The sequence below is a fragment of the Leucoraja erinacea genome, chromosome 29, assembly GCF_028641065.1.
Source record: "Leucoraja erinacea ecotype New England chromosome 29, Leri_hhj_1, whole genome shotgun sequence".
Taxonomy (NCBI): Eukaryota; Metazoa; Chordata; class Chondrichthyes; order Rajiformes; family Rajidae; genus Leucoraja; species Leucoraja erinaceus.
The window spans coordinates 26,198,059-26,211,549 of record NC_073405.1 but is presented as its reverse complement, the minus strand read 5'-3'; the positions used below and the strand labels follow the sequence as shown (position 1 = coordinate 26,211,549).

The window sequence follows — 13,491 nt, the reverse complement described above, 5'->3', positions numbered from 1 at the left end:
TCACCGGTGTCCTGGTGAGTTTCATTGTCTGTGTAACTCGTTTTTACCCAGCCCACAGCTAACAATGGCCCATTTCCTTGATCATATTTACTTTTTTGCAAACCTTGTATTTCTTTGTTCTATATCCCTCTCTATATCGCCATCTATATCTCTTTTCCCTTTCCCCTAACTCTCAGTCTGAAGAAAGGTCTCGATCCGAAATGTCACCCATTCCTTCTATCCAGAGATGCTGCTGATCCTGCTGAGTTACTCCAGCTTTTGTGTCTATCTTCAGTGTAAATCAGCATCTGCAGTTCCTTCCTGTACAAACTTCATCGTTAATTTAGTTTAAAGTCACTGGCGCATTGTAATAAACAACCAAAGGTGATAAGATAGACAATTATTTTGGTTTTGAGCGTACGTGTTAAAGGGCAATGCATCACCATGTTCATCATCGGCGGTCAATCGAAACGAGTATGACTGTCCTCGCATGGTGGACGCCTGTGCGTGACTTTGTTTAACGTGGGGAGACTGGTGCTCAGGCAGCCACCACACGGTCCTTGACAGATCTGGGTCAGAATCCAATAGCATGGAATGCAAGACTACCAGGGACCCATTTCTGCTGCAGCCTTCATTCGCCTTCTCCACTAAAGTCAGCCATCATCCTCCCCTGTTCCACCGTTGAGGTCTTGGTTGGATTGCTTTGTCAGAGACCTCCCACTTGACCATACAAGCTATGCAAGAGCGGAACTTACTATCAAAACATGGAGGGGACGGGGGACACAATTTTTTGGCGGCCGCGCGCGCATGCGCTCACTCACACACACACGCGCGAGGCTTCGGAGGCTCAATCCAGCACTAAATGTGCCTGTCTCACCGGGTTAACTACAGCCCTGTCTGGACTGATGGGATACCAGCGCTGCTTCTCCTCGCTGGCCATATTTCCCGCAAGCCCAGGCAGGTTAACCTGGCGGGGATGTCGCCCACCTCTCAAAACATGGGGGGGACGTGTCCCCTCTGCCCCCCCCCCCCCCCCCCCCAGGTTTCCCGCCCCTGCTGCCATGGGTGACCCTGCCAGGAGCACAGCTCCAGACGGCATCGCTCTCAGGATCTCAGGACCACACAACGTCTCCACCACGAAAAGGTGACAATCCACGGGAAAAAAAGCATTTGACACCATCACTCCACAAATGACCTACCTGCTTTTGTTTCTAGACTGGGCGGCATCCATTTCTGGTTAAGAATACAGAAAAGTCAAAGGGTTTATGAAGAAACTCAAATAATTGTAAAATAAATCATTTGCGCAGCCATCACAAATTATTTCTTTAATGGTTATTTTAATTCACAACTTTTGATTCCTCTTGTTAAACTTCCATTAGAGACATGTGTAGATGCACGTCTTTGAGCTTGTTGTGAAAGATATGCTATATAAGATAATAGGAACCTTTTGGCATTTTATAGTCCTTGCTTGTAGATGACATTAAATATGTTTCAGTGGCTGAATATACGTGAAAGTCAGAGGTGAAATGTGTTAAGGTCATTAATACTTGACAATTTTAATGCCAGGGCGTACAATAAAATATTTTCTTTAAAGTCTTTGATGCTTAGATACGTCACGTACCATGCAAAGTGATTAGCCTCTTTATACTAGTGAGATAGATGATACGTGTACTTAAATAATTGAAATAGGGGGAATGTCCCAACACAACACCCAAAATTCAGAACAGGTCAGGCACTGTAGACCAGTGATCGCTAAATGCAAAACCGTCCAAAGATGGCAGCATCCTTCAGAGAATGGATGTGTCAAATACAGTACCTCGGGTTAAATAATTAAGTGCATTACTTTGAGTTTCAGCAGTATTACTACTATTGTGCTCCAGTCACCAGCGTTATATTGGGTTGGCTGCTTCCTTGACCATACAGCTTCTGCCGTTATCACTAATCACGTGTGTGATGGTGCAGTGCATATTGAATGGTTCATCATAGAGAACATTCCTTGCATCGACCCAGTACTCTTGTTCAAAACTGACCACATATAAAGTTCAGACATCTTCAGACCGCTCCTTCCAACCTGAAGACTTACTTTGTTTCATTTCATTTGGGACAGAGTAACGCAGGAAGTCGAACTCACGTCCAATAATCAGTGCGACACATTTTGGCCTCGGCCCATCATTGAATAACATCTTCCAACGACCGCAGTTGGCGGCTGAGAAAGAAATACGTGACATAGGCTTCGAGTGGCTGGTTAAGTGTGATTGATAAATTGATATAGTTTCCTTACATAGTGTCGAGAGCTCTTTCGATGTACGAGCAGGTAAAGCATTGGGTTGTAATCCCACGTGCGTGAGGAATGTCCCCTCTACGAGTAGCGCTGGCAATATTTGTCCAGGCCTCGCATCATCAAGTCTTCCCTGGGTTGCCAGAGCCTCACAAAGCTATTGTGTTCCAGGAGGATTCGGTTCAGAGTCTGCTCAAAGTTCACGTGCCTCCTTGCCATCATGATGTACTCTCGTTTCACCAGGATGTAGGGGCAGTCGCAAGCGTTTGGCACCCACACATACTCCCGGTGGACGATTGGGTACAGGTTCTTGTACGTTTCCTTGACTTGTACGTCGTATCGCGTCTCCGACCCCACCACTCTCTTCCCGAGGATCCTTCCGCGGAAAACTGGTGAGAAAAGGAAATCAGAGTATACACAACGTTGTATATGTGTGCAAAATGCTTGAATAACTCAGCGGGACAGGCAGCATCTCTGGAGAGAAGGAATGGGTGACGTTTCAGGTCGAGACCCTTCTTCAGACCGAGAGTCAGGGGACCCTTGACTTAGACCGAAGAAGAGTCTCGACCCGAAATGTCACTCATTTTAACGTCACCCTTTCCTTATTTCCAGAGATGCTGCCTGTCCCGCTGAGTTACTCCAGCATTTTGTGTCTATTTTCAGTTTTAACAAGCATCAGCGATAGATAGATAGATAGATAGATAGATAGATAGATAGATAGATAGATAGATAGATAGATAGATAGATAGATAGATAGATAGATAGATAGAGATAGAGATAGAGATAGAGAGATAGAGAGATAGATAGATAGATAGATAGATAGATAGATAGATAGATAGATAGATAGATAGATAGATAGATAGATAGATGCATGCATGCCCTGGTCATTGAAACCTCAGCTGATTGAAGCTTTTTAAATCTCAGTTTGAACAAGGATCTAGACCCGAAACGTCACCTATTCCTTCGCTCCATTGATGCTGCCTCACCCGCTGAGTTTCTCCGGCATTTTTGTCTACCTTCAAAGCTTTTTTTATTTATCTCTTCTCACCGTGCCATGATCCTTTACCTCTCCTCTCAAAATCTTCTCTACTCCATAGAGAACGTCCTCAGCTTCTCTAGTCTTATATTTCAGCTGAAAATGTTGTCACAGCAACCATTCTGGTGAATGTTTCCAGTATCCCTGCCAATGGTGATCAGAGTTGGGTGGAATAATCTATCTGTGACTAACTAACATTTTACACAGGCTCGGCTAGTTTCACTGTTGCCCCGCTGTTTAAGATTGTATTACTGTGGACCATAGCGGCTCCACCTTTCCTTGATCATCTTTCCCTGATCTGATCTGATCTGTCTTTTTGCATTATTTCATTAATTTGTTCTATGTACCTTTTCATAATCCTCGTTTCCCTCGCCCCTGACTCTCAGTCTGAAGAAGGGTCTTGACCCGAAACATCACCTAATCCTTTTCTCCGGAGATGCTGCCCTATCCGTTGAATTTCTCTAGCCTTTGTGTCTATCTTCAGTAGAACGTCTCTGCTTTTGAAGATTGTGTCTCTATTCCCAAAGCCTAAGACCCAACATGCTTGACTAACCACTCTCTCAACATGCCCCATCACTTTCGTGGAATAAAGTCAATGTTTTTTTAAGCATTTTAAAATTATTCTCATATTCCCTTTCGTAACCTCCCAGGTTAACATCTTGTTTTGCCAGGAAAACAGACCTGACTCATCCGGCAGTATTCGTTTAGTAGCAGAATGTGACATCAATCTGATACCCAACATAGCAGCTAATGGAGCCCTCATGCACCCACAAGCTTATTCAAAATTAGTATTTTCCAAATGTCTTAGTCAACGTATCCCCCTTCACGAAACCAGTTCACATGTTCTAGGAGTAGAATTACGACATTTGGCCCATCGAGTCTACACCGCCATTCAATCATGGCCGATCCCTGCCTCCTAATCCCATTTTCCTGCCTTCTCTCCATAATCCTTGACACCCAGTCTGAGGAAAGGTCTCGCCCCGAAACCTCACCCATTCCTTCTCTGCAGAGACGCTGCCTGTCCCGCTGTGTTACTCCAGCATTTTGTGTCTATCTTCAAAACAGGTTGGCTCATTATTCATTAGTTTATATTTGTTACAGCTTTCTTGACTACAGACATTCCTCACCTTAAGCCACGTGCGACTTACTTGAGTGAACTCGCACTTACGTAAGCAATTCTCTAAGCCCACTGCTGAATTTCCAAACTGTGCGAAAATGTACGTTACAGTAGCAGTGCGCTACTGCCGAAGCATACAGCCATTTGTACAAGCGAATCAGCTGTTCTCATGGATACTCTCCCCCTCTCTTTCACACGTCTTCTCATCGGCGTCTATGCTATTCCCATCTCGTGCGTCGCTCATAGTTTTTCTGTAAACATTTTCTTGTCCTATTGATTTTTTTTGTCTGCTGCAAGTCTCACCCCGGCCACTCCCTTTTCTCCCCTCTCCCATCAGGCAAAAGGTATATAAGTTTGAAAACGCACTCCTCAAGATTCAGGGACTGTTACTTCCCAGCTGTTATCAGGCAACTGAATCATCCTACTACAACCAGAGCAGACCTGAACTACTGCCGACCTCATTGGTGACCCCCGGTCTATCCTTGATCGGATTTTACTGGCTTTACCTTGCATTATAAGTTATTCCCTTATCAGATATCCATGCACTCGATTGTAATCATGTATTGTCTTTCTGCTGACTGGTTAGCGCGCAACAAAAGCTTTTCACTGTACCTCGGTACACGTGACAATAAACTAAACTGAAGCTGGTCTCTTTCCTCACCTAGCAACTAATGTTTATTATCCACCACAATTTAAAACATCGCTCAAGCTTGGATGATGTTATTACGGTCCCTGCCCTTACTGTACAATTTTTGGAATAATTTTAAATTTCTTATTTCTAAAGAATGTACTGTATTTGCCATTAAAATTCATTAAATCATTTAAAATTATTTATTCCTATTAAAGGTCACAGCAAATGCTGGACAATGCAGTTGCTCATTTTTCATTCTTTATACAGTGTCTGCTGTACAGTATAGTACGTGTATATATACATTTACATATAAACTCCAGGCAATTCTGCCTTTAGTAAAATCTGACTTATGCAAGCGTTTATGGAACGTAACCCATATGTGTGAGGGAGTACCAGTATTGATTTCTATCCTTGCCTATCCAAATACAATGGGGTATACATTTGTCCTCTGTTGCATCTACAAAAAGTGGGAGGGAGAAGGAATGGAGAGAGAGAGAGAGAGAGAGAGACAGAGAGACAGACAGAAAGAGAGTGAGTCAGAGACAGAGAGACAGAGAGAGAGAGAGATAGAGAGAGGCAGAGAGCTGTACCTCGTATAAAGAATGAAAAATGAACAACTGCATTGTCCATTGGCAATATAACAATGTTTTTATCATGCCAATAAAGTTTTTAAATTGAATTGTAAAATTGAATTGAGAGAGAGTCAGAGAGAGAGAGATAGAGAGAGTCAGAGAGGGAGTCCGAGAGTGTCAGAGAGAGAAAGAGAGGCAGAGAGAGAGAGAGAGTACGCACACACTAATTGACATTAACTGACACTAAGAAATTAATATTGAATTGCTAAACTTGCTATTGTGTTGTACTGCTTATAGCTGCAAGAACGTGTAGCAATCAATAAAGGGCTATAGGCCTATTGCAAGTTTATGTACAGGGACATATCTATCCATGCACTGTACACTTGTATTTATACTTATGCATTTTAAATATGTATGCCATGTTTTATACTTTGGCAATATAACAATGTATTTTTTATCATGCCAATAAAGTTTTTAAATTGAAATTGAAAATTGAAATTGAGAGAGAGAGAGAGAGAGAGAGAGAGAGGCAGAGAGAGACAACTATCCTCTGGAAATCTCTGTCTCTCTCTCTCTCTCTGTCTCTCTCTCTGTCAGAAAGAGAGTGAGCCAGAGAGAGAGACAAACAGAGAGAGTGAAAGAGAGACACACACACGCACACACAGACAGAGAGAGAGAGAGAGAGAGAGAGAGAGACAGAGAGAGAGACACGGAGACAGAGAGAGAGACAGAGACAGGGAGGGAAAGAGAGAGAGAAAGAGACACAGAGAGACGCAGAGAGAGAGACAGAGAGACAGACAGAGAGAGAGACAGAGACAGAGATAAGAGATACAATTTAAGAGATACAGAGCGGAAACAGCCCCTTCGGCCCAATGGATCTGCCCCAACCAGCGATTCCCCCAGATTTACATTATTCTACACACACTATGGACAATTTTACATTTATACAAAGCCAATTAACTTACAAAACTGTACGTCTTTGGAGTTTAGGAGGTAACCAAAGATCTCAGAGAAAGCCCACACTGGTCACAGGGAGAATGTACAAACTACATACGGACACGCACCCATAGTTAGTATTGAACCTGGGTCTCTGGCGCTGTAAGGCAGTAGCTCTACCGCTGTGCCACTGTGCTGCCCGAACTGTACTGCTGTTCTTTCCTGAGACCCGGGGGGGGGGGGGGGTGTACATTAAGGGACAAGAGACTGATCTTTGGAAGGTTAGATCACATGGGATCCAAGGCGAGATAGCTGAATGGATAGAAAATTGGCTTCATGGATGGAAGTAGAGGGTGATGGTGGAAGGTTGCTTCTCGGACTGGAGGCCTGTGATTACTGGGCCCGTTACTGTTTGTCATTTGCATCAATGATTTGGATAAGAACACACATGGCAAGGTTAGCGAGTTTGCTGATGATACAAAAGTGGGTGGTTTTGCAGATAGTGGTTGTGAAAAATTACAACAAGATCCTGATCGATTGGCCAGGTGGGCTGAGGAATGGTTGATGGAACTTAATACAGAGATATGTGTAGTGTTGCATTTTGGGACGTCTAACATGGGCAGCACCTACACAGTGAATGGCTGGGCTCTAGGGAGTGTTGTAGAGCAGAGGGATCTAGGAATGCAGGTGCATGGTTCCTTGAAGATCGAGTCGCAGGTAGATAAGGTGGTCAAAAAGGCTTTTGGCACATTGGTCTTCATCAGTCAGAGTATTGAGTATAGATGTTGGGAGGTCATGTTGTAGTTGTATAAGACGTTGGTGAGACCACATTTAGAGTATTGTGTTCAGTTCTGGGCACCGTGTTATAGGAAAGATGTTGTCAAACTGGAAAGGGTACAGAGAAGATTTACGAGGATGTTGACAGGACTAGAGGGTCTGAGCTATAGGGAGAGGTTGAGTAGGCTGGGACTCTATTCCCTGGAACACAGGAGGATGAGGGGTGACCTTAAGTTGTATACAATCATGAGAGGAATAGATCAGGTAGATGCACAATCTCTTGCCCAGAGTATGTGAATCGAGGACCAGAGGACATAGGTTTAAGGTGAAGGGGGAAACGATTTAATAGGAATCTGAGGGGTAATTTTTTCACACAAAGGGTGGTGGTTGTAAGGAACAAGCTACCGGATGAGGTAGTTGAGGCTGGAACTATCCCAACATTTAAGAAACAGTTAGACAAGTAAATGGATAGGACCGGTTTGGAGAAATATTGGCGGTACGCGGGCAGGTGGGACTAGTGTAGCTTGGATAGGTGTGGGCAAGTTGGGCTGAAGGGCTTGTTTCCATGCTGTATCACTCTATGACTCTCTGTTGTAGTGGGCAGATAATAACTGATATCAGCAGGTACACAAAATTGCTGGCGAAACTCAGCATGTGCAGCAGCATCTATGGAGCGAAGGAAATAGGCGACGTTTCGGGCCTAAACCATTCTTCAGTCTGAAGAAGGGTTTCGGCCCGAAACGTCGCCTATTTCCTTTGCTCCATAGATGCTGCTGCGCACGCTGAGTTTCTCCAGCAATTTTGTGTACCTTCGATCTTCCAGCATCTGCAGTTCCTTCTTGAACACTGATATCAGCAGCTCAGCTTTGGGTGAGCAGACATCATATCTATTCCAGAAGTTCCTGTCCACTCTTTGTTCAGTACATGTGCCATTTGCCTCATGTTTTGGAAAGTACAAAACCATCCTGGGTATAAAAACATGTTTTCCCCACCACTCATGCTGTTAATTCCTTTATGTTCCGTCATTTGCACCAGCCCTTTCTAAATGGCCGGATGCCAAGGGTTAAGAACAGAATCAATGGCCGTGGTTATATTAATAAGCTGTTAAATGTTTCCACTGTGTTAAATTAAACAGATGACACTGGGTGAAGGTGGGGAAAGGGAGAAAATCCACATATAACGAGTTAACTGGGAGTCAGCTGCTGAAAACATCAAATCCAAACCTGGCAATCTGCCAGTCAATGATTTACACTAACCTTTGATGGTCAATTCCAGTTTTAGTTTGGTTTAGAGATACGGTGCAGAAACAGGCCCTTCGGCCCATTGAGTCCACACTGACCATCGATCACCCTTCCGCAATAATTCTATACTATCCCACTTTCACATCCATTCCCTACACACTAGGGGCAATTTACAGAAGTTAATTAACCTACAAAACCTTTGGGATGTGGGAGGAAATCAGAGCAGCTGGAGCAAACCCACGCAGTCATGAGGAGAATATGCAAACTCCACATAGATATCACCCAAGGTCAGGATCGAACCCGGGTCCCGGGCGCTGTGAGGCAGCAGCTTCACTAAGTTGCACCACTGTGCCACCCTTTGTTGCAAAGTGGTGTCAGAAAGTGGCACAGTGGTAGAATTGCTGCCTTGCAGCGCCAGAGACCCGGGTTTAATCCTGACTACGGGTGCTGTCTGTATGGAGTTTGTACGTTCTCCCTGTGACCATGTGGGATTTCCTTGGGTCCTCCGGTTTCCTCCCACACTCCAAAGGCGTACAGGGTTGTAGATTTAGGAAGGAACTGCAGATGCTGGAAAATCTAAGGTGGACACAAATGCTGCAGAAACTCAGCGGGTGATGCAAAAGTGAATTGGTTGAGGTAAAATTAGTAAATTGTTCCTGGTGTGCAGGATAGTGTCAGCGTACAGGGTGATCGCTGGTCGGCGTGGACTCGGAGGGCCAAAGGGCCTGTTTCCGCAATGTATCACTAAACTAAACGAAGCGTGGCAACTCTCTGCATGGTGTTCCAGAAGAGGATCTACTGTATGTGCTCATGGAAAACATAGGAAATAGGTGCAGGAGTAGGCCATTTGGCTCTTCGGCCCTTCGAGCCAGCACCGCCATTCCATATGATCATGGCTGATCATCCAAAATCAGTACCCCGTTCCTGCTTTTTCAGCATGCAGACTGTAACTCCATACACGTGATAATAAAAACACTAAACTAACCAAACTGGACTAAACTAAACTAGGAGCCTATACTCTGTGTCCAACTATTTAAGTGGAAAAATAGAAAGTTGGTTCAAGACCGTGTGTTACAACAGTAAGCAAGGGAGCAATGAGCACATTCAAGACAAGTATACAGCAGTGAAACTCTGTAATTCCTGCATCCTTTGAGCAAGAGCACTTTCTGAGATCAGTAACTTCACTCAATAATGATGACCTTTGCTTTAAAGAGAAAAAAACAACTTGCAATTCTTTAATTCCATCCCAAATCTAAACCCATTTCTCAGTAAAGGTCCAGAAAAGAATGTATATCATTTATAATTGGGTCCTGTTACTTTTAAAGTCACGGCCTTATTGAAGTCTTACCAAAATCTTTCTGGCAGTACTGTTGAATCCTTTGAGATTTTCCTTTTGACTTCTTACACCTTCGACAGTAACCTAGATCAAAGGCAGACAGCAATTATTTCAGTGAGTCAGACCTGTTTGTCTTAGTCTTGTCCGACACGTTGCCTGATGCTTCCAGCTATCAGGGGGAGCTTCAGCTCAGACATTAAATCATTAAATCTTTCTTCTTGTTGCTGAAAGGGGGAGGGTGGGATCGTTATCGACTGCCAGAAAATCAACCTTGTTTGCACAAGTTCTGATTTCTTTCATTCCCGATAGCAGAAGGAGGGGGACATATCAAACAGAATAGAAATGCACTCTGTGTTTGGTCAGCTCTGATGAGGCTTTGCAGAGGAACATATTAATTGGGAAAGAAGTTCATAAATTCTGTAAGAGATAGGAGTAGAATTAGGCCATTCGGCCCATCAAGTCTACTCCGCCATTCAATCATGGCTGATCTATCTCTCCCTTTTATCCCCATTTTCCTGCTTTCTCCCCATATTCCCTGACACCCATACTAATAGCCATTAGGCTATTAAACCTGGCTCGGACAAAACTCTGATTATTAATAACCCATTATCTGTTATTTGCACTTTATCAGTTTATTTATTCATGTGTGTATATATTTATATTATGGTATATGGACACACTGATCTGTTTTGTAGTAAATGCCTACTATGTTCTGTGTGCTGAAGCAAAGCAAGAATTTCATTGTCCTATCAGGGACACATGACAATAATCTCACTTGAACTTGAACTTGAATCTATCTATCTCTGCCTTAAGGAACAGGCCCTTCGGCTCTCAATGTTTGCGTCAAATATGATGCCGCGATAAAATAATCTGTGTAGCGGTAGAGTTGCTGCCTTACAGCGCCAGAGACCCGGGTTCGATCCTGACTACGGGTGCTGTCTGTATGGAGTTTGCACGTTCTCCCCATGACCAGCATGGGTTTTGCCCCGGTGCTCCAGTTTCCTCCAAAGACAGACAGGTTTGTGGGTTAATTGGCTTTGGTGAAGATTGTAAATTGTCCCGAGTGTGCAGGACAGTACTAGTGGGCACGCACGGTGATCGCTGGTCGGCACGAACTCGGTGGGTCGAAGGACCTGCTTCCGTGCTGTATCTCCAAATTAAACTAAACTAAACACAGACGTGCCTAATCTACTAAATTCCTCCAGTACTTTGATCAAAATTCAAACATCCAGTCTCTTTCCCCATCCAGTCCTGGACCCATCGTGGGGCGCTGGGTATGAGAGAGAGAGCGGCAGAGCAGGGAAACAACAGGAGTTTTAATCTTCATGTTATCTCTTTCTAGATGTTAACAGTTCAGTGGCTGACAGGAAGCTTTCAAAGGCGACAGACTGAGGAATGTGTTTTGACTGTTGGGAAAAGATTTGAGCGTGTTACTGCTGGTGAGATTTTATCAGGTTACACTCTACCCAAACCACACAGTTCTAAAGCAGACAGATTGATTTGGTTTTAGATTAGGAACAGTATCTGCCTGATTAAACAGTGTTTCTTTTACATTGGTTATGCATCTCTTCATAACCACAAAGTATGGAGCTTGTGCTAAATTACGTCAGCGGTCTTTTCACTCGCGGCACGACGGCACATCGGTAGAGTTGCTGCCTTAAAGTGCTTACAGCGCTAGAGACATGGGTTCGATCCTGGCTACGGGTGCTGGTCTGTACGGATTTTGTACGTTCTCCCCGTGAGCTATGTGGGTTTTCTCTGAGAACTTCGATTTTCTCCCACTCTCCGAAGATGTACAGGTTTGTAGGTGGATTGGTATAAATATAAAAATTGTCCCTAATGTGTGTCGGATAGTTTTAATGTGCGGGGATTGCTGGTCGGTGCGGACTCGATGGGTCAAAGGGCCTGTTTCCGCACTGCATCTCTAGCCTGGAAAGACACAAAGTGCTGGAGTAACTCAGCAGGACAGGCAGCATCTCTGGAAAACATGGACAGGTGATGATTCAGGATGGGACCCTTCTTCAGACTGATTGCAGGGGGGGGGGGGGGGGGGGGGGGGGGGGGGGGGGGGGGGGGGGGGGGGGAAGAAAGCTGTAAGAGTAATTTAGTCTCCTCTTTCTGGACAATTGGGGAGTAGGGGTATGGTGGGTAAACCCAGTCTGAAGAAGGGTCTCGACTCAAAACGTCACCCAAATCCTTCTATCCAGAGATGCTGCCTGTCTCGCTGAATTACTCCAGCATTTTGTGTCTATCTTCAGTTTAAACCAGCATCTGCAGTTCCTCCCTACAACAGGGGTAATAGGGAATATGTGTGTTTGGCTTGAAACAAAATGGCTGCTCTAGCTCCCACGACAGCCCTGTAGTGATATAACTCCACACAGCAACATAAACAGCCCCACGGCTCACTAGTTCTCACCACAATGGATCCATCAGGACCATGGCTAAAGCAACACTTGTGAGGGCAAACCACTGTACAATTAAAGGCAGGGGCAAGGTGGACAGCAGCATACAGGAACATGAGATTAGTCACGATTCTTAAAATGTACATTCAATGTGAGATTATATATACATACACACATGTTCGTCCCATCAAATTAAGGACACAATGTGAGATCTTTCACACACACACCCAGGTTCGATCCTGACCTCGGGTGCTGCCTATGTGGGGTTTGCAAGTTCAATGGTTCTTTATTGTCAAGTCTGGACAGCACAGTGAAATTCTTTTGCACATCCCACAAATGCTTCATTTTCCTGTCCGAAAAATTTGTTTTCGGGGGGGGGGAAATTGGCCTCCTAATTTCATTGAGGTGAATCTCACCATCACCTCACCACCTACCACGCTATTCCTGGATCAGCTAGAGGGGAGCTTCAGTCACACAGAGCTTATTTCCCCATCCCGTCTCATCTTTGGTATGTCTATCTAAATGTTCAAGGAGGGAATCATCACCAGCACAGAGACCACCCCAACAGCAGCACAGCACAGTTTATGATTGATGGGCCGAATAGCCTAATTCTGCTCCTATCACTTATGAACATGTGAGTCAAACAGCACATTTCTCTCCACAATGTTACGTCTCAAACATAGAGTGGTACAGTGTGGAAACAGGCCCTTCAGCCCAACTTGCCCACAATGACCAACATGTCCCATCTACACTAGTCCCACCTGCCTGCATTTGGCCCAGACCCCTCTAAACCAGTCCTATCCATGTACCTGTTCACTAGCTCCTCAAATATTGCCATAGTCCCTGCCTCAACTACCTCCTCTGGCAGCTCGATCCATACATCTACCACCCTTTGCATGAAAAGTTTACTCCTTAGCTTCCTATTGAATCTTTTCCCCTCACCTTAAACCTATGCTTGCTGGTTCTTAAAGAAAGGAACAGAGAAATATTTGTTGAGACACGAGAAACTGCAGATCCTGGTAAAAACATCTCAAACAGTATAAACTATTAACCATTTTAACTCCTCTGCCCACTCCCACACTGACCTTTCTCCCCTTGGCCTCCTCCATTGCCACTTGCAAACTGGAACAGAAACACTTCATATTTCACGGGTAGCTTACAACACAATGGTGTGACCACTGAATTC

At 44.5% G+C, this 13,491-nt stretch overlaps 1 protein-coding gene across 1 annotated transcript in view; it reads right to left on the bottom strand.

Annotated features, from left to right (window-relative positions):
- Positions 1–1,272: 1,272 nt before the first annotated feature.
- The window catches only part of adamtsl5 (ADAMTS like 5), a 151,543-nt gene continuing 139,324 nt past the window's right edge, over positions 1,273–13,491 (bottom strand). The window contains exons 12-13 of the mRNA XM_055658933.1: positions 9,916–9,987; positions 1,273–2,646 (exon numbers count right to left, since the gene is read on the bottom strand). Coding sequence (XP_055514908.1) covers positions 2,339–2,646; positions 9,916–9,987 — 380 coding nt within the window. The 3' untranslated portion in view covers positions 1,273–2,338. The remainder of the gene's footprint in view (positions 2,647–9,915; positions 9,988–13,491) is intronic.